General features: G+C 40.0%; 1 protein-coding gene across 1 annotated transcript in view; it reads right to left on the bottom strand.

The window, feature by feature from the left end:
* Nucleotides 1-21,994, bottom strand: part of PRKDC (protein kinase, DNA-activated, catalytic subunit) — a 236,358-nt gene that overhangs the window by 112,968 nt on the left and 101,396 nt on the right. Inside the window, exons 41-48 of the mRNA XM_080647098.1 lie at nucleotides 20,369-20,576; nucleotides 11,119-11,297; nucleotides 9,536-9,704; nucleotides 9,232-9,297; nucleotides 8,046-8,118; nucleotides 6,856-7,004; nucleotides 1,470-1,607; nucleotides 864-983 (exon numbers count right to left, since the gene is read on the bottom strand). Coding sequence (XP_080503224.1) covers nucleotides 864-983; nucleotides 1,470-1,607; nucleotides 6,856-7,004; nucleotides 8,046-8,118; nucleotides 9,232-9,297; nucleotides 9,536-9,704; nucleotides 11,119-11,297; nucleotides 20,369-20,576 — 1,102 coding nt within the window. The remainder of the gene's footprint in view (nucleotides 1-863; nucleotides 984-1,469; nucleotides 1,608-6,855; nucleotides 7,005-8,045; nucleotides 8,119-9,231; nucleotides 9,298-9,535; nucleotides 9,705-11,118; nucleotides 11,298-20,368; nucleotides 20,577-21,994) is intronic.

Genomic DNA, 21,994 nt, shown 5'->3' with positions numbered 1-21,994 from the left:
TGCTCCTTCCCTAACATTGCTACCTGCAGACCAAATGACAAACTGAGCAACGATCTAAGAGACTCAGTTGTTTTTCACATAGAGTTAACAGGAATGATTTTACCACCTTCTTTGCTACTACAAACAAAGAAGGCTGGCAGCCATAAGAAAGTTGTCCACACGTGTACTTATAAAAAGATCACTTCTATCTCAATAGAAGTTAACTTACATGTTTAAAAAGAAAATGGTAAAAGAATAATGTCAAGCAAATAAATAAATATGGCTGGTTAATTTATTCAGAGAACATCTTTCTTTGTTGAGGGCTTTTTTAAAATGTTTGGGTTTTTTTAAATACGTTTTTTATTGATTTTTAGAGAGAGAGGAAAGGAAAGGGAGCAACAGAAACATCAATGAGAGAGAAACATACCTTGGCAGCCTCCTGTACATCCCCTACTGGGGATCAGGGGTGGAGCCTGGAACCTGGATATGTGCCCTGACCAGGATTTAAACAAGGGACCTCTTGGTACATGGGTCAATGCTCAACCACTGAGCCACACCGGCTGGGCTGTTATGGGCTTTTCATTTTTATTATTTTATTTTATTTTTTAATATATATATTTTATTGATTTCACAGAGAAAGGGAGAGGGAGAAAGATAGAAACATCAATGATGAGAGAGAATCATTGACTGGTTGCCTCTTGCACGCCTCCACTGGGGATCGACCCTACAACCTGGGCATATGCCCTGACCAGAATCAAACCACAATCTCCCAGTTCATAGGTTAATGCTCAACCACTGAGCGACACCAGCCGGGCTGTTGTGGGCTTTTTAAAGAAGATGCATATAATTGCAAAGAATATTTAAAGAAATAATAAATGACTTACTTCTTCTGTATTAATAATAAGCTTAGCTAAGAAGAGACGAATATTCAATGATACCAATGGATTTCCTAGTTTGTCATGAAGAAATTTCATCCAAGGAGGAAGATGTGTTGGCACTGAACCCTGAAATGATACATTCAAAATTACCTTCAAAAGTAGACTAAAATAACTAAAATAACTTTATATTTTGATATTATGAGACAACAATGACAAAGTAAAAGATGAACAGCAAAAATAATGTTTATTTGATATGGAATTTGGTTTTAGTCTGTGATATTAAATTTTCTTTTTTTTTTTTTTTTTAATTTTCACCTGAGGACATGCTTTTACTGATTCTAGAGAGGAAAGGAGGAGAGGGAGAAAGAGAGAGAAACATCGCTGTGAGAGAGAAACTTCAATTGGTTGCCTCTCTTACACACCCCAACCAGGAATCAAACCCACAACCTGGATATGCACCCTGACTGGGAATCAAACCCATGACCTTTCAGTGTACAGGACAACACTCCAACCAACCAAGCCACACTGGCCAGGGCTAAATGTCCACTCTTAATGTGATATCAATGAATATAATTAAGTGAGACAATGTAAGATTACTGAAGAAAGACAGACCTCTTCTCCTTTAGGTAGGATCTGATTTCTCTGCATGTGCTTAATCAGGGCGGTCATGGTTGCCATGCATTCGTGTTGATTGAGTTCATCCATCTCTAACTCCAGGATATCATCTTGGATCGTGGGGTCTTTATGCTCCTACAAAAAGGTAAGAATCCGATTATGCAGAGTACACTGTTAAAATTTCAGTGTACAAGACATTCTGAGTTTTGGGGCAATACCATGAAATACACACTTAGGTAACAATGATAATTTGGTAATAATATCAAATACACTTGGTATGTTTTCTTATTAAACAACTAAAAAATAAACAGAACCTCGTGTCTTCCTTACGTTCTATTTCCCTTCTATCCCTTGTCTATGTGGTCACTCCCTTGGGGTCACACTCAGGTCACAGCGTATATACAGACATGTGCTGCTTTGTAGAAACACCAAGATTTTTACAAATCTGTGTGTATTGGAGGCCCCAGAACCCTCACCACCTTGAGAGCAATAATCTTACGATTAAGTGTCACTTTAGGAAGAAAGTGAAGCTATTAAATATTAAAGTATCATTAAGATAATGTTTACCTATTTTTTCTCAATAATCTGAAAAATAGTTTTTCTCTGAAAATCTTTGTAAAGTTCTCAATTTGCCTTGAAATTGTAATCAATAGTAGAAAACTTTTATTTTTTTTTTTATTTTTTTTTTAATATATTTTATTGATTTTTTACAGAGAGGAAGGGAGAGGGATAGAGAGTTAGAAACATCGATGAGAGAGAGACATCGATCAGCTGCCTCCTGCATACCCCCTACTGGGGATGTGCCCGCAACCAAGGTACATGCCCTTGACCGGAATCGAACCTGGGACCCTTCAGTCCGCAGGCCGACGCTCTATCCACTGAGCCAAACTGGTTAGGGCAATAGTAGAAAACTTTTAAACCATTCTTTTTTTCTTTTAATCCTCACCCAAGGATATATTTTTTATTGACTTTAGAGAGAAGAAGGAAGAGAGAGAAAGAGAGAGAAGAATATCATCGATCGGTTGCCTCCCATACATGCACCGACCAGGGATCAAACCTAGGTATGTGCCCTAACCAGGAATAGAACCAGCAAACTTTTGGTGTGTAGGACGATGCTCCAACCAACCAAGCCCCCCAGCTGAGGCTTAAGCCATTCTTGATCATAAAATCTCTGAGAAAATACAGCAGTGATAATCATTTATTACATATAATGATGAAATGAAGTTTGACATACACATTCAGTAAATTTCATACACACACACATACACACACACACACACACACATACACACACACACACACGTGCGCTGAGGCGAAACAATCTGTCTGGATGTTTTCCAGCACAGATCACTTCCAGGAAAAAAACACTTGAGAAATCCTGAGAGGACATTTTGAACAGTTAAAAGTCAGCTTGGGGCTATTAAGTGCTTACAGAGATTGAGTCGAAAAAGGAATAAAAATGGCCCTAGACAAATGTCGTAATGCTGTCTGTCCTGGTGGCAGGAACTATCCCAAAATGTCACTTTCCAAGATGGAGAGTATTTGGAAATGTGCTCCCCTTACAACCACTGAGTCTACTGTCTACTTCTTCCCAAAGACAATGGATATTTTCTATAAATTGAGGTTTTAGAAATGACAGGGAGTAGTACTGTATTTCAGTAACAGGAGTAATTAACATTGTAACAGAAAATTTTATACACAATTGGAGTTACATGAAACAAGAAAAAAACATTTTTCAGTAAGCCATAAAAACAATCACAGAAATCTTAATGTCCCTATTTCCACAGATCTGGTAAGGTGTCAAAGGAGTTAATCATGATATTTGACTGTATTCAGATCTAATCAAAAATGATTTTTACTCAGAATGGTAGTATCTCAACATGCTGCTCACAGGACTGGATAGATCTAAAACTAGAGACTCAGGTCTTACAATCAGACAGAAGGCGTGAGGAGTGAACCCAAGATGCTCTGATGTAAGTGACAATGAAGCCATATAGAGAGAGGGAGGGAGAGGGAAAGGTTCAGAGAGAAACATCAACATGAGAGTGAAACAGCGACTGGCTGCCTGCTGCACGTGTCCCAACCGGGAATCGAACCTGCAACCCAGGCATGTGCCCTAACCAGGAATCAAGCCAAGGACGTTTCAGTGCATGGGATGCCCCACTGGGCCACACCGGCCAGAGCAAAGTCGCACTTTTTTATTGCCCAACCACAGATGTACGGCATCATCTTGGTGAAAGAACTAATGAGTGGCTTCCCCTCTGAAGTATTCATTAAGAAAAAAGAGAAACCAACCCTAGGGCGCAACATAACACACAAACTCAACTTTAAAAACACACCACTCCTCCCTCCCTCCTTCTCAGGTAAAAAACCACAGGCAGACCGGAATGGGGCAAAAGTTGTCTGGCTATATCTAGGGAGACAGGGAAGGAAGAAAGTGGAAGTTCAAGGCCCACTCCAGGAATATGTCAGTGTATGGAAGAGGGCTTAGTGTTGGGAGCGACCTCAGTTGACAAAGTCCTGAGAGGGCAGGTTTCACAAAGTGGCCTGCCTGTTCCCAAGGTTAGTCATGCATCCTGCCCCCTTTTAGGCTTAGAGACCCTTTAGCACAATAGTTTAGTAATCACACATTCTGCCCCCTAGAGCTTAGTTAATCTTCTAGCACAGTTGATTTATAAGCATAATTGTCCTTAAGCAAGAAGCATAGCTAGACTATCTCATGGAAAGGAACTTAGGTGGCGTCAAAGGTGTTTGTACAGGTTTAGCCATTGGAATCTTAGCCAAGATAAGGAACTTTGTGTAAAGATCAGTAGGAAACCTAAAGCAAAGGGGTATAATTATGTTTACCACATACCAGGAATGATGTATTGTGTGGAATGTAACTGACCCTGTATAAATGTATGGTGAGAAATAAACTCGGGACTGTAAGCGGGAAGTGCTACAGTCCTCCCGATCCCATTCTGTTTTCTGTCTGTCTTTTCTCATCCTCTCCCCCACTTGCAGGTACTGTTCGACTGATGCCGGCAGGCTCCGGCAGCTTAGGGATCAAGGGGAAGAGGGAGTGAGGCAGTGCATGTCAGAGAAACTGGAAAGGACAAAAATTTGAAGGAACCCTGGATGAGAACCAGGTGGGAGCGTATGATATGCATGTGTATGCCCGTTACATGTACAGGTATGTGACATGGTTCCTATCTCTGACCATGAGAAGACTTGTAAGCAGCTTTCTGCTGTTCTCCACCCACAGGAACCAGGCTCCCTGAGAGACAGCCCACTCCAAGGCTGAGGCAGGGGAAGAATTAGACCACCTGTGAACATTTCCTATGCCAGCAAGTAAGGAACTGACCAAAGAATGACAAGGACATGTCAAAAGAACAAAGAAGCCAGCAGGAGGTACTCCCATTGGCCAAACTTGGGACAATTCAGCATCAAAGTAAATTATAACCCACTGAACAAGGTAAGAATGCAGATCATGCTGATAAAAATTAAAACAAAATAAATGGGGAGAAGAGAAAGCTCTTCCCTGTGGTAGAAGGCCAACTAATAAATATGGAATAAGAAAATAACCATTTTGTAACCAGCATAGCAATAACTGATTCAGGGAAGAGACACCAATGACTGCTAAAAACTAGTGGGTGAAAAGTAGGATTAGGAATGATATCCACCCCCAAACAAGGTCAGCATCTCTCTCACAAAGGAACACAGCATTGCTCTGTCATACCCTGCCCAAGTTCCTAGTCTACTTGTGAGGAAGTACTGGACAAACACTAAGTAAGGGCCATTGTACTACAGGGGAACTACGGGCTGGTCCTGGTCTGGATCCTTCTGCTACAAAGGATGTATGAGACACAAGGCAGATCCTGAGGGATGTCTCTGCGTTGCAACTCGTACCTATGTTAGAAATTGTTTCAAAACTCAAAAACAGCATGTCACTTCACAAAGTAAAGGATAATAGAAAGATGGACAAAGGGCACACACAGGTGAACTAGTACTGCCTGCCTGCAATATCCAAAGAGATCATTTTAAAGAAGGCTGGAACAATCATAAAGAAATGGCCAAGGGCCATTCGGACATTTATAACATCATTCTCGGGCCATACAAAATTATCATCTTAAAAATTTAGCCTGCTGTGTTTGGTCAAACATTTAACTGGTTCACCCCTTCACTGGCCTTGTATGACCTGCAGGCCGGATGTTCCCCCACCCCTGCCATAGATGGTAAAATAAAGCTTTGGAACATACGCAGACTCTGAAAGTCTGGTACAGAAAATTAATAGGTGAGAGTACAGAGAGAGAAAGTAACAGGTGAGGGGCAGAGGAGGGGAAACTGCTGCAACCTTTCATGGCAAGGGTTCGGGATCTGGAGAAGGGGCTGTGACATAAATGGATACACTAGACAAGAAATATAAATTTAGAAGGCATGGGAACCAGGCGGATCACTTCCCTCTAGTGGAGAAGCTCCCGAATCTCCGGACTCAAGGCTTTTTATTTACTAGAATACACATTTTTCCCTTTAGCAAAGCAAACAGATATCAAAGATAAGGTTTGGTAAACAATAAAGGATTATCAGGTTAGGGGAACTGCCTTCAGCTGTTCAGCCAGCAGCAGGTAATAATATGCAGATTTTCAGTCCGCTGAATATCAAAGTCCATCAGCCTTCTGAGGGACTTCTCACATTTATTATGCTAACTACCGCTGGTCTTTGCCTCCAGCAGGAAACAAACACATGGAGATCTTCTCTTTGAATGAATGGAAAAGAGTCAGGTTAATCCAAGCTAAGAAAAATAAAACAAAAACAACAACTTGAGGTGCAGGAAATACTTAGTAAATGAGGATGTGAAGGAAACTATTATAAGTTGCTGGGACCAAAACAGGAAAAAAACTGAATTCTACTTCTAAAAATAATAATCAAAATCATTCCATATTCTATGCCCTTGTCACCAAGAATTTACTCTTTAAGAATTAAGCTACCATTTGTGAGTATCAATGCATTCAGTTATCTCTGTTTGGTGACATTAAATATTGGAAGAGCTTCTTCAGTCTCTCCAGAGAGAGATGGCAACAGTCATAACAGCATGAACATCTGAGTCTCTATGGCAGTTAGTTATCTTTCTCACTGGAAATCCTTAAATGCAGTTCTCATTTAAAACATTAACCGCAGAGACTGGCTAAGGTGAGTCAGCCTGGGAGACAGCCTTCCTTGCTGTGGTGATGAAATCAAATTGCTGGGTCTGCAGGAAGACAGGCTGGGCTTTAGATCTTAGAAAATTCTCCAAACTAATACTATTCTCTGAGAGCTACTGCTGAAGAGCAGCTTCCTATGTTAACAAAGCCTCTCTTCCTTTACAAATGCTAACAATATTCTTTAATATATAAAATGTGATCACCTGTCTTCGAAAATGACCAACGGTAGACTTAGGGTCTCGGGAACTGAATGAGTAGCTCTGAACTCCAGTTGAGAAGTCAAACTGACTCATTTCCTCACTCAGACTACTGTCTGCCAAATATGACAAGGAAGATATGTAATGAGGACCACCTGAAATATAAGTAAAAAGAAAATACATTTATTCATGTATAGTAAGAAATGCATCTTTTGAAGCTCAGTTAATATTAAGGGATACCGTCAACTAAGGCTTTCATCACCCCTATGATTCTCAACTCATTATCCAGATTAACAAAGCACAAAGGAAATGGGGCAAAGATCCCTTTTGCTTTTTCTCATTATTGACTAGTTACCTTCTGTCATGGACAAAGAAATTAAGTTAAACTAGATCCAATTTTTAGCTATATTAAGTTTACTTGCATTTAAAATTTTAATGATGTACATTTTGCCCATGAAAGGTAGTATAACTGTGGGAAAAGATACTAGTGAAAAATAACTAATCCTAAATATGTAAGGAATTTGGGAAACTGGTCCAAATTTTATCCTCAAGTCAAGAAAACAAAGTTGTGCAGGTTAATTAAGCAGAAAATCAAAACAAAGTTTATGTGGAGGGAGAGAGGGTTCATCTTAAACAGGGAGGCCAGGGAGAACTTCCTTCAGGAGTTGGCATTAAACAAAAGGTCATAATCCAGGTAGATATCTGGGGCCAAGGTTATTTCAGGCTGAGGGAACACACATGCAAATGCCCTGAGGCAAAAGTGAGCCCGTACCTACAGGCACAGGCAGGGGGCCAGGCTGCTAGAGAGGAATGCGCAGGAAGTAGAGTGGCAGGGAAGTCGGGGCCTCGGGCAGCTCTGTCCTGAGGGCGGTCGGAGCTAACATGAGGTGTGGCAGGATGGAACTTATATTTTACACAGAGATTTCTAAATATAATTAATAATATAATCCATATTCAAACAAATATCAAGCCAATCTTGCACTAAAGTGTACCATATCTGAACCTCCTGAGGCCATTAGAGATCTTCTATGGAGTTAAAGTTTAGCTTAATTGCATTTATTTCAAGATGCAATTCCACTCACCATTTAAAATTTTTTCAAACTGAATTTCAATGTTTTGGGGTACTGAAGGTATTTTCTATTATGTAACAAATATCAACCATTAGAATCTTTCTCCTGATTTTGAAAATATCCTACCTGAATCTCCATTTGCTGCTTCCCTGGCTTCTTTCCTAATTTCAATGTACTTTTTCTTTCTTTCCATAGGAACCTATTAGGCAAATCAAATACACAATTTAAGACTTTTTAGAAACATGACCACCTGTTTTCTATGTTAGTAGCAATCTAGCAAAAAAATAATTTTTAAACAAAACTTTCACCAAATTTAAACGTATTAAACAAAATCCACAAAGTAAGACGGTAAGTACCCCTTAAGGAAAGCTTTTTCTACAGATTCCCACGGAGCCCGAGAAGCACATGCCTCTGGGCTCTGGGACAGAGTTTGCTCAGCTCTTAGAGCCACAAGCCTGGATTGCCAATAGTCTGTACTTGACTTGTGAGCCTGTTTCCTCAACGGTTATGATACGTCATAGCACCTTACAGTGTGGCTGTCAAGTTCAGAAGTCATATACAGCCAGAGTCTGCTTAATAAACTAGTGCTGTTATTTTTTGTTTCAGTTCTTGGAACATTGTCTAGAAAAAAGTTTCCAGTCTTATTCCAAAAGGGCACAAGGCAGGAAGCAACCATTTATGTGAACTCATGACCCCTAAGACATGGTTGCAGTCAGCAGCTGTGAAGAGACGCTAATGACAGCTCCTGGCACAGCTCTGTTCTTTAGCACGCGGTGTATGACTTTGGCCTGTGCCCAACTTCACATTTCCTCAGGGCGGGAAAGACTGCAGCCACCACCTTTCCATCAATGCTTAAGGGGGCTCATCAAACTTAGCTTGGCTAAAATCAAGCTGGTCATGTTTGCCAGAGCAAATTTTGCAATTATCCCCATGACTTCTCATGGCACCCTCATTATCCTGCCAATAAACACAAGCAGGGCCAGAGGGTCATAATTCTATATCCAAATGGATCTCAATTTCATTGACCAGAGGAATTTACTCAGAAAACAACTTCTAGGATATATCCTAACAGCTTCTTTTATTGGCATTGTCTTTCTTTTACAAGTCGAGAAAGGGAAAGATAAGTTTGATGAATTTCGTTGTAGTTGCCTGAGATTGTACCTCAGGTTGAACGACTTGAAAGTGCCAGTTTTTGTAGTTCCAAGCAGATCTGAATATTGGCAATTTAATATGTTCAGCATAATTCATCTTTTCCTGTATAAGCACTTGATAATTTTTTATCTTGGAAACACCATTGAAAAATTGCACTCACCTCCACTTCCACGGGAAATGTATAGCAGCGGTTCAGGTCTATCAGATTTTCAAAGATAAGCAAGTTCTGTGAATTCAAAGGATCGTAGAAAAATATCTGAATGGTCAAGATTCTTACTACCGATGTTACTACAAAATTACTAACTCATGGAGAAGCACTTCAGCTTTATATATATGAGGAACTAAAAGAACTACATCTACAGTATTATAAGAAGGTGCAAATTATGATATAACTTTAATTGATGTAATCTAACTTTTGAAATCCTATAATGAGAGCAGTATTAAACACATCAGGAAAGGCCTACCTTTTCTGGTTTTTCACTAAACAGAAAACCTTGGTAAAATTTTAATTCATTAAAGACACAGCAAATAAGAGAAATGGCACAGTTGTAGGCAGCACAATGGTACAGTCTTCTCCTCTCCAGCAGCTGATTCTCACCAGCCATGTTCTCTGTAAACGCATCATAGCACAGTCTGTAGAGGAGATCCAGGTTAAAAATTAATTCGTGTAACAGGGAAATCGTTGCTCAAGTCCAACAATGCCAGACAATAGGACTTCAATTCAGTTCAGGTTTTTGCCCAACAGAGTACTAGGCCCTGAGACTAGAAGACGAGCCGGTCACTGTCCCGGGATTTCACAGCACTGCATTAAGCACAGAGAGCAACAAGCACAGTAAGGTAAGAAATGGAAGTAAGGAGGACAGAAAGCAGTCCAGCAAAAGAAGCCAAGAAGACAGGTTTTAAGAGAAAATATATGAGTTTCAAATTATAAATTAGCCAAAGGAAAATATACACAGGCATTAGGAGCAGAGAGACAAGTGTCACTTATAACAAGGGATAAACGGCATGGTGTGTTCAAAGAACAGAATGTAAACAGTGGCTAGTAGCAAATGAAAGGTGCATCCTGGAAAAGCTCACTGCCTTAAGGAGCTTTATTGGAACACAGCCATGCCCATTAGTTTACATGCTATTTATGGCTGATTTGGGGTAGTAGTTGCAACTGATGGTCTGCAAAGCGAAAAACAGTTACGATCAGGCCCTTTGCAAAAAAGTTTGTCAACCCTGCTACTGAAGATGAGGTTCCTTAAAAGGGTTTTAGGCAGGGAAGTTAATCAGAGCTGAGAGAGACAATCCTAGGGGCAGGGAGAATAATTATGAAGGAGACTACTAGAGTGTTCACCAAAGAATAGCAGACCCAACAAGGCTGCTCGACGGGGAAGGAAATAAAGGCAGTGGTTCCAGGAATACTGAGGAGATAAAAATCCACTGGTGACTGACAGGATGTGCCTGGAAGTTGCAGAGATGAAGATGAAGGAAGAATAAACTACAACTCCCACGTCTTGTTTTTGCAAATGAGACTTGGGATGGGCCTGTCATAAACTGAGAAGATAAAGTAAGGATGCTGTGTTTGTTCTGAATATGCAAAATTGGACATGTCAATCAATGTGCGTGTTCCATATTTACTAAGAAGTAACTTCATTAGAAGGCTGTTTTTAAAGAAAATGTATTTGATTACTTTGTGTTTTATAAAATGCTTAAAAAATAATTTAACACTCCTTTAATTTCAAATAATAGAAAATAATAAAATACACCAAATTCCTTCTTACTGTACGTGATATCACTAAAAATATATAAAGCTACTGAGGTGTAAAAAAGTAAGAAAAAAAGAGTTAAAAAAAGAAGATTTTTGTTCTTTATAAAACATAAGTATGTTACGTAATAATAAACTAAAGTCCATTTAAGTAGGTTGTACGTAAGAAAAAATAAGAAAACTATGAAATTCAGTACTTAAACAAACTTAAAACGTTTATTCATATTATGTACATGAATAATAATATATATCAAAAATATTATATCAAATACAATATAAAAGTAGCTAAAACCTTACTTAATAAGTGTCTTTGTAAGTTCACTTCCTTCTGTTACACAGGAGCCATAGAAAACTTGATTAATTTTGGATTCCTTAGAGTGAACATCATCTTTTGGAAGACGAGAATACATCACCTCTAATATTTTATAATAGCCCATCTTCTTGGTGATTTGAGTATCAAAGGTAGATTCATTTAGCTAAGAAAAGGAAACAAATAATTATCTTTGATCTTATCAAACATGAAAAATACTTTATAGACTGTATCAAATTTAATACTTAATGTCCTTTATATAGAAAGTAGTTCCAGCAAAGATGTTAAATCACTTCAATAAGAGACAGCCCATGGATATAAATGCTGATGTGTTATATTCAGTGCAGCACGAAATAACACACAATGTCCAAATAGTGAGCTTAGGGTATGACTATACAACTTTTGTATAAAATCTTAATGAAGGTATAATAATAGCAGAAAATTCAATTATTAGAAAACAAAATTTTCAACTATGTATATTAACAATTTGCCATTTGGGTATTTACAACATTCCCAACAGTATTCTGCAAACTCTAAATGTCTCCCACCCCCAAAAGTTATCCACATTCCAATCCCTGAAGTCTTTGACTAAAACCTCATAAGACAAAAAAGGAGTTTGCAAATGTGATTAAGTTAAGGATCTTAAGATGGGGATATGATTCTGGATTTCTCATGTGAACCCCAAATAAAACCACATGTAGTAAGAGGGATCTAGAAGGAGATAAGACAGGCAGGAAAAGCGAAGTGACAACAGAGGCAGAGACGAGAGTAGTACAGTCACAAGTCAAGCTGGAAGAGGCAAGGAATGAATACTCAGAGCTAGCAGGCAAGTGTGGCCCTTGCCACACCTTGATCTTGATTCAGTGAAACTGATTTTGGACTTCTGGCCTCCCAAACTGTGAGAGAATAAATTCCTGTTGTTCTCAGCCTCCAAGTTTATGGTAATTTGCTACAGCAGATTCACAAAACTAAAACACATTTTGGTACCAAGAGTTGGGGGCTGCTGTAACAAATGCCCAAAATATGAATAGGGTATTGGAATGGGAGGGTGGGTAAAGGCATTAGTGATAAGGGCTTAAAAGGAAGTGAAGAGATGGGAAAGAAAGCCAATATTGTCTTAGAGAATATCTTAATCATGATAAACATATTTTTGGTAGAAGTACGGACATTAAGTAGTTGCTGGTGAGGTCTCAAAAGGAAATAAGAAACATATTTTTGCTAAATGAAGGAAACGAGATCCTGGTTATATAGTGGCAGAAAAATTAGTTGAATACTAGTCTATAGTTGTGCAGAAAGCAGAACTTATAAGCTATGCAATTGAGTATTTAACACATTCGGACCAGTAGTCTTATTGCTAGCTTTACCCAGTGGCCAGATAAGTTTCTATTGAACAAGTACAAAAAATGTTTTACATAAATGTTAAAGGCACGCTTTAAAATTAAATACCCATTGCATTTTGAAGTTATTTATTACATGTTCTTACAAGCTAATATCTTCTTAATATCATGATTGGCCACAAGCCTTAGAACAGAAAACACGAGAATTCTCGTGATCCGTACGCAATGTGTTAACTGAGAAGCTTTACAAACGAATTTGTTGAAGGTGCTGCCAGGTTCCTTCTTTGATGCTTCTAATAAAATGTGAGATACAAGACATAAATTGAGGTAAGAACTGTTAAGTAAAAAGAACCAGAACTTGATAACTTGGGAAATTCTCTGCCTATCCAGATTGTGAAAGATGCTAATAGAACATTCACTGTTAGGAAAGTGTGCGCTGGAGAAAAGACAGGACAATCTTTGACTAGAGCTGAAAAAATTAAGCATGTGACTCATGGACCAGGAACAGAGATAAGATTATCCTGCAAATATCTGTGGAGTCAATCTCCAGACTTATTAAGACAGCCCTAGGTTTTTGAGTGTATACCAGAGGAAACACCGAGATGAAGTGAGAAAAAGAAAATCTACCGGCAAGAAAGCACATCGATAAAACTACTCAGCTGCGAACATATGCTACCCTTCATGAAAAAAAGAATAACTCTAAGATGGATCCTTTGGTCCAGAGGGAAGATGGTCAGCCCACAGAGCATTATTTCTGGTCTTGAAACCTAATAGAATTTGGCTTGCTGATTTTTGAGATTGTTTTCAAACACTCCTTTCTTACGGACATTTTCTGTTCTTGGAATATGAATAGCTATAATTATCATCCTATGCCAGTCCCACCACAGTATTATGGAAGCAAATTGTTTTCTAGTTTCACAGATCCACAGATAGAATTTTGCCCCACAGGGGATCATACCCAGAATCCCACATACCTGATTTATATGATGAGGTTTTGAACTTTGAGCTGATAATATTTAAATGAGATTTTGCACTTAAGAGTTGATGCTGTGAGGAGAAACCAAGATGGCGGCATAGGTAAACACCTAAACTGCTGCCTCGCACAACAATTTCAAAACTACAACTAAAAGACAGAATGGACACCATCCAGAACCACAGGAAAGCTGGCTGAGTGAAAATTCTACAACTAGAAGGAAAGAGGAAAGCTCACAGAGAATTGGAGGTACGGCAAAGGGGCTTTGTGCGCGCAGAGAGGAAGGGCGGCTGAGAGCCTGGCTGACTTTCTCTGGCGGAAGGGGGAAGGAAGCTTCCGACCGCACTGAACCCCAGTTCCGGGCGAACCCCTGGGGACCCACGCTCTTACGGGGGGAGTCTGGACTCTCGGGCGGAGACTCGGGAGCCGGGGAAGGCGGAGGACTGAAAGTGCCCGCGCGCGCGCGCCAGTGCGCACAAAGGCTGCAGAAGTTGCCACAGGCTTTCCCTAGTGGAAGGGTGTCAGAGGATTCTGACTGCACTGAGCCCCAGTTCTGACTGCAGTGAACCCCAGTTCCAGGCGAGCCCCTGGGGACCCACGCTCTTGTGGGGGGAGTCTGGACTCTCGGGCGGAGACTCGGGAGCCGGGGAAGGCGGAGGACTGAAAGCGCACATGCGCGCAAGGGCAAGGCTGACAGGAAGCCAAGACTGAGACTCCACCCCATCCAAGCTGAGCACAGAGGCTATTGCAATTTGGCAAGTCTAATCCTATAAGGCTGTTCTCAGCACCGAACTTCTCCCAGCATAGACACAGCTGATCCTTACAGCCAACTGGCCCGGAGGTCAATTCTTCCCAGTGATACCAACAACAATAAAGACTTAACTACAACAAGGCTGTACACACAGTCCACAAAGGGGTGCACCAAGAGTGTCCACCTCAGGTTAACTGGGGAAGCAGACCCACTGGGCCATATTGGAAACCTAGCACAAATATCTACCTTACCAACTCAGGGAATCAATGAAAATGCGGGGTCAAAGAATCAGATCACAAACGAAAGAAATGGAGGAAAACAAACGACTGGATATAGAATTCAAAACCACGGTTATAAGACTTTTTAAGAATATCCTAGAAAAGGCCGATAAATATAACGAGACCCTCGAAGATATGAAAAAGGACCAACTAGAAATTAAACATACACTGACTGAAATAAAAAATATTATACAGAGACCCAGAAACAGAATAGAGGAACCCAAGAATCAAGTCAAAGAATTGAAATACAAAGAAGCAAAAAACACTCAACCGAAAAAGCAAAAAGCAAAAAAAAAATCCAAAAAGTTGAAGATAATGTAAGAAGACTCTGGGACAACTTCAAGCGTACCAACATCAGAATTATGGGGGTGCCAGAAGAAGAGAGAGAGCAAGATACTGAAAACCTATTTGAAGAAATAATGACCGAAAACTTCCCCCACCTGGTGAAAGAAATAGACTTACAAGTCCAGGAAGCCCACAGAACCCCAAACAAAAGGAATCCAAAGAGGACCACACCAAGACACATCATAATTAAAATGCCAAGAGCAAAAATTAAAAGCAGCAAGAGAAAAACAGTTAATTACCTACAAGGGAGCACCCATACGACTGTCAGCTGACTTCTCAACAGAAACTATGCAGGCCAGACGGGAGTGGAAAGAAATTTTCAATGTGATGAATAGCAAGAACCTACAACCAAGATTACTCTACCCAGCAAAGCTATCATTCAGAATTGAAGGGCAGATAAAGAGCTTCACAGATAAGAAAAAGCTGAAGGAGTTCATCACCACCAAACCAGTATTATATGAAATGCTGAAAGGTATTCTTAAAGAAGAGGAAGAAGAAAAAAGTAAAGAGAAAAATTATGAACAACAAATACATATCTATCAACAAGCGAACCTAAAAATCAAGTGAATTAAAAACCTGAGGAACAGAATAATCTGGTGAATATAATAGAATCAGGGGCATAGAAAGGGAGTGGACTGATAATTCTCAGGGGGAAAGGGGTATGGGGGGTTCATGAAGAGAATGGACAAAAATCATACACCTATGGATGAGGACAGTGGGGGGGAGGTAAGGGCAGAAGGTGGGGTGGGAAATGGGTGGAGGGGAGAAATAATTGTAATAATCTGAATAAAGATTTATTTTAAAAAAAAAAGAGTTGATGCTGTAATGAGTTTAGACTTTGGGGGATGTTGGGATGGAATAAACTTATTTGGCAAGTGGAAACATTTAGGCAGGTGAATAGTATTAGGGTGAATAATAGCCCCTAAAAGATATCCATGTTCTATCCCTAGAACCTGTAAATGATACTTTACAGAAGAGGATTATACAGATGAAATTAAGTAAAGGACCCTGATATTAGGAGACTATCTAATTGGGCCCTAAATGCAATGATATATTTATAAGATAGAGGCGAGAGAGAGAGTCTAGACCAGCCGTGGGCAAACTACAGCCCGTGGGCCGGATTCAGCCCGTTCAGCTGTTCTATCCGGCCCACGGAGCCGAAAGAACGGAGGGTTCTCTTGCTCTCCCCTCCGCTCCTTTACTTTGAATTTATATTAGATCACACAAACACTCCATCCATGCTTTTGTTCCGGCCCTCTGGTCCAGTTTAAGAACCCATTGTGGCCCTCGAGTCAAAAAGTTTGCCCAGCCCTAGCTGGTTTGGCTCAGTGGATAGAGCGTCAGCCTGGGGACTGAAGGGTCCCAGGTTCGATTCCGGTCAAGGGCATGTACCTTAGTTACGGGCACATCCCCAGTGGGGAGTGTGCAGGAGGCAGCTGATCGATGTTTCTCTCTCATCGATGTTCCTAACTCTCTATCCCTTTCCCTTCCTCTCTGTAAAAAAATCAATAAAATATATTAAAAAAAAAAAAAAAAGTTTGCCCACCCCTGGCTCTAGACAAAAGAGGAGGAGGCAATGTGACCACATAAGCAGAGATAGAAATGATGCAGCCACAAGCCAAAGATTGCTAAAAGCCTCCGGAATCTGGAAGAGGCAAGGAATAGATTTTCTAAAGCAAACACAGCCCTGGCCAGACCTTGATTTCAGCCTAATAAAACTGATTTCTTGTTTATGGCTTCCAAAACTAAGAGAATAAATTCTGTTGTTCTAAGCCACGTTTGTGGTAATTTGTTACCACAGGAAACAAATAGTGATTGGATTTAACCACAGATTGTTATCTAAATGCAAAATAATACTCCTTGAGCAACAGAAACCCTTTGACTGAACACATGGCAGTTTTTTTAAATAATATTTTCTTTTTCAATTACACTTGATATGCAATATTATATTAGTTACAGGTATACAAGCCAGTGAATTAGATATTTATATAACTTATGAAGTCATCACTCCAATAAATCTAGTACCCATCTGACACTATACATAGTTATCACAATATTATTGCCTATATTCCCTTGGCTATACTTTACATCCCCATGACTAGTCTCTAACTACCAATTTGTACTTCTTCTTTTTTTTTTTTTTAACATATTTTATTGATATTTTTACAGAGAGGAAGGGAGAGAGGTAGAGAGTTAGAAACATCGATCAGCTGCCTCCTGCACACCCCCTACTGAGGATGTGCCCGCAACCAAGGTACATGCCCTTGACCAGAATCAAACCTGGGACTCTTGAGTCCGCAGTCCAACGCTTTATCCACTGAGCCAAACTGGTTAGGGCCCAATTTGTACTTTTTAATACCATCTCCTTTTCACCCATCCCCTAACCCCTCTCTTATCTGGCAACAATCAAAAGTGCTCTGCATTTATGAGTCTGTTTCCGGTCTGCTTGTTTATTTTGTGTATGTGGTGTGTTTTTTTCTTTTTTTTTATTCCATATAAGAGTGAAGTCATATGGTATTTTTCCCTGTCTGACTTATTTCACTCAACACAATACCCTCTAGGTCCATCCATATTGTTGAATATGTCAAGATTTCTTTCTTTATTTATGGCTGAGTCGTATTCCCCTGTATCTATGCACCACTTCATCTTTATCCATTCGTTCATTGATGAACACTTAGGTTGCTTCCATATCTTGACTATCATAAATAATGCTTCAATGAACATAGAGCTGCATTAGTCTTTTCAATTTAGTGTTCTGGGTTTTTTGGATTTGTGGAATTGCTCAATCCTTTTTCGTCTTTTGTTATAAACTTTATTTTAAAGTCTATTTTGCCTGGTATAAGTATTGCTAAAGCAGCTTTTGGTTTGTTTCCATTTTTAGGTAATACTAGAGGCCCAGTGCATGGATTCGTGCACCAGTGGGGTCCCTCAGCCTGGCCTGCGCCCGCTCACAATCTGGGACCCCTCAGGGGATGTCAGACTGCTGGTTTTGGCCCGATCCCCGGAGGCCAGAAACCAGCAGTCCGACATGCCCCCAAGGGATGTAGTAGTGTGTGAAGCAGCAGGAGGCCAGAAAGGAGCCCGAGCCCAGGCCGGGCTCCCCACCACTCCTGCTCATCCCGGCCCCGCTGCACCTGCCACCAGTAGCGTGCTACCGCAGAGGTGGGAGAGGCTCGCATCCCCGCAAATGCACTCGCCAGCCGTGAGCCTGGCATCTGGCACCCGTCAGTCAGCTGAGCGGCCCTCCCACTGTGGGAGCGCACTGACCACCAGGGGGCAGCTCCTGCATTGAGAGTCTGCCCCCTGGTGGTCAGTGTGCAACATAGCGACTGGTCAAATGGTCGTTCGGTTGTTCAGTCACTTAGGCTTTTATATACACAGATCTTTTTCCATATCTTTACTTTCAGTTTGTGTGTCTTTCAATCTGAAGTCAGTCTCTTGTAAATAGTATATGAAAGGGTCTTATTTCATTATCCAGTCAGTCCCCATGTCTTTTGATTGAAACATTGACTCCATTTGAATTTAAAATTGTTGATAGATATGTATTTGTTACCTTTTATTATTCATATTTTTTATCTTTTTTTCTTCTTCTTCTTTCTTCTTCTTAATGTATTTCATGTAATACTGGTTGGTGCTGATAAACTCCTTAAGTTTTTCTTGTCCGGGAAGCTTTTTATCTGCTCTTTGATTCTAACTGATCGCTTTGCTGGATAGAGCAGTATTCGTTGTAGGTGCCTGCTTTTCATCACTTTGAATATTTCTTGCCAATCTCCTCTGGCCTGCAAAGTTTCTGTTGAGAAATCAGCTGACTTTTTCTCTTCCTGCTTTTAATATTCTCTCTTTGGCCCTGGCCAGTATGGCTCAGTTGGTGCAGCACTGCCCCAGGCACCTAAAGGTCACTGGTCCTATTCCAAGTCAGGGCACATGCCTGGGTTGCAGGCTCAATCCCCAGTAACAGGCATGCAAGAGGCAGCTGATCAATGTTTCTTTCATTATGTTTTTCTCCCTTTCACTCTCTAAAATGAATAAAAACATTTTTAAAAGATTCTCTCTTTGTCTTTAACCTTTAGGATTTTAATTATGATGTGTCTTATTGTGGGCCTCTTTGTGTTCATCTTGTTTGGGACTCACTATGCTTCTTGGATTTGTATGTCTATTTCCTTCACCAGGTTAAGGAAGGTTTCCATCACTATTTTTAAAAATAGGTTTTCAATTACTTGCTATCTCTCTTCTCCTTTCGGCACCCCCTTGCAGCAAATGTTTGCATGCCTTAAATTGTCCCCAAAGCTGCTTAAACTATTCTCTTTGTTTGGATTCCTTTCCCTTTTCCTTTTTGCTGTTCTGATTGAGTGTTTTCTGCTTTCATATCTTCCAAATAGCTGATTTGATTCTCTGCTTCCTGTGCCAGGGCCAACCCCACAGAGCAGTACTCGCTTCAGCAGGATCCTGGTGTCCACTGAATTGCCCTTGAATATGTCAATCACAGAGGTGCTTCCGCATGGTCTAAAGCTATCCACCAGGTGTTCTGGCTCTGGGGATTCCTGGGAGGTGCAGGCAAAGGTCAGCTGGTGCCTTGCCCTGTCTGGGGCCAACCAACAAGAGATACAAAGTGATATGCAGATGGCTGCAAATTGTGCTGGGCTTAGAGTTGCCCTGGAGAGGCCAAACTGCAAACAAAGTCTGGCTATCGCTAATGCTAGCCTGGAGGCTACTTAGCAAGAGGCATGGGGCATGCCAAGGACAGAGGCTACTTTTTTGAGAGACTTTAGGAAATCCAAAGCATGAGCCAAGACAAGCTATTTGTATGGAAAAGCCACTGGAAACAGCTGTATGGTCACACACGTTGGGTGGGACAGGGTCTCAGGAAATCACCAAGGTGGGGCAAACAGTGAGAGCCAGGTTGATAGTCTCAGAGATGGCACCGGCCAGTCAGCTCTGCGGGGGTAAGGCTCATCAAAGGAACAATGGCCTCTGCCAGCATTTCTATCTGGGAGAAAGCTGCCCCTAAAGCCCTTGCCCTGATACTATGCCTCTCCCGTATGTCCCTGGCACCTTTCAAGCTGCTGCCCCTGGAACTACAGCAGCCCTTTGTTTCACTCTGCCACAATCCTTCCTGGTTTTCACAGCCAGAAGTTATGGGGACGTCTCTTTCTGGCACTGGCACTCTCAGCTGGGGAGCCTGGTGTGGAGCTGGGACCCATCATTCCTCCGGGAGACCTCCACAGCTGAGATATCCCTCCTAATATTTAACCAGCACATGTAGATGTGGGACCTGCCAGTTCCATGTCTCTACTCCTCCTATAGGCTTTGAGGAGGCTTATTCTGCATGTCCTTAGTTATAGGACTTCTGTTCAGCTAGACTTTAGGCAGTTCTCAATGTGGCTGTTCTGTAGTTTAGTTGTAATTTTGATGTAGTTGTGGGAGGATGCAAGGACCACATTTATCTTTGTCACCATCTTGATCAGAAGCCCCCACATGGCAGTTTTTAATGACATTGATCAAGGCGATCTGTCAATTCTTATTAACATTTCATTAATAATATATGTATGATACCTTTATAAATCTGGACTTCAACACATCAATGGCATCCACCACAATTTTGCAAAAAAATTCTCTCAAAGCATCCTGGCTACAGTGCCATAGTAGAGTGAGAAGAGAACGGTCTACAAATGCTTGGCGAGTGTTACTTGAAAGTAGGTCCTCCTTCCTGAACATTTTGTATACGCTTTCCAGAAGGCCAGACTGTGTGGCACATGAACTCCTAAGAAAAAAAGAAAATTATATAAGCAGTTATGCTTTGAACAAATACTTAATGAGTGCCTACTACACAATAAGCAAAGTAATTGCCAATGATTACAAATTAGAAAAAAAATGTTAAGATCATATATATTTTTTAAAAGTAATAAAAAAGCATTTATACATAAATCATATTATTTTACTCATACCAAGAAATCTTCATGACAAATTTAGGCATTAGGAAAAAGAATTTTTTTCATTTACTCTCAAATCTGGTCTTCAGAGAACATCTAAAAGAATTTGAGAAAGTCTAGACCTAAAAATGATCACATTTACAGAATCTAAAACTCATGAATTATTATTTTAAAATTCTAATATTTTCCTCAGAATGAAATACCATTCCTATTTGCTATATAGAGATATATTTAACTGGCCCTTTATTTTCTAATGTTAGAAATAAGATATTTGAATGATCTCCTATAAGGATTTATCTATAAATATATAAAATTAAAACTACAGAGTTAGTTTCCTCACCTATAAAAATAAGAGGTTAGGAGCAAACAAACATTACAATCCTTTCCAATCCTAAAATCCCAATGCCCAGAAGTTAGATATGAATCAGAGCAAAAATATTAGATTCAGAAGGCAATTCAATCATAAAATTTTAAGGTTGCCGGACACTACTAGTTGCAACATGGGATTTTTTTATATTCATTTGGTCACTGTCTTAGACTTAAATTCTCTTGAGGCTCTTCCTATATTGAGCACAGTAGAGATGCACAACCCTAAAACATCCAAATCATACAGATAAAAAATTTGATTTAAAAAATGGGCCAACAGATTATTTACTGAAATGTAAATGCAAAGGAACATTAAATATATAAATATATGCTCTATTCACACATAAAAAAATTAACTTGAATTAGAGCAACATTGAGAGAGTTTTCTAAATTAAAAAATTGGAAAAAAATCTAAATATTTGACAATATACTCTATTGTCAAAACTGTGATAAAATAAGCATTCTCATACATTGCTGTAGGGAATACAAATATAGCCCTAAAAGAAGGTATGTGGTAATGTCTAGCAAAATTACAGATGCTTTTAACTTCTGACTATGTTAAGGAATCTATTCCAAAGAATTATTGGCAAAATACAAAATGACATATACACAGGGTGATTCACTGTATCATTTAAAATTTTTCAATTAGTTTACATTCAATACTATTTTTTATTGGTTTCATATGTACAGCATGAAACTCATTAAACAATCAAATACTTTACAGTGGGGTCCATCAATATTTCAAGTACCCACATGACACTGTACCTAGTTATTACAATATTAATGAGTATATTCCCTATGTGTACTTTACATCCCGGGACAATTATGTGACTACCTACGTGTAGTTCTTAATCCTTATACCTCTTCATGCAGTTCTCCAAAC

The sequence above is a fragment of the Plecotus auritus genome (genome assembly GCF_963455305.1).
Source record: "Plecotus auritus genome assembly, chromosome: 11".
Lineage (NCBI taxonomy): Eukaryota > Metazoa > Chordata > Mammalia > Chiroptera > Vespertilionidae > Plecotus > Plecotus auritus.
Note: the sequence above shows the minus strand (reverse complement) of the source record. Positions and strands in the feature narration are given on the sequence as shown.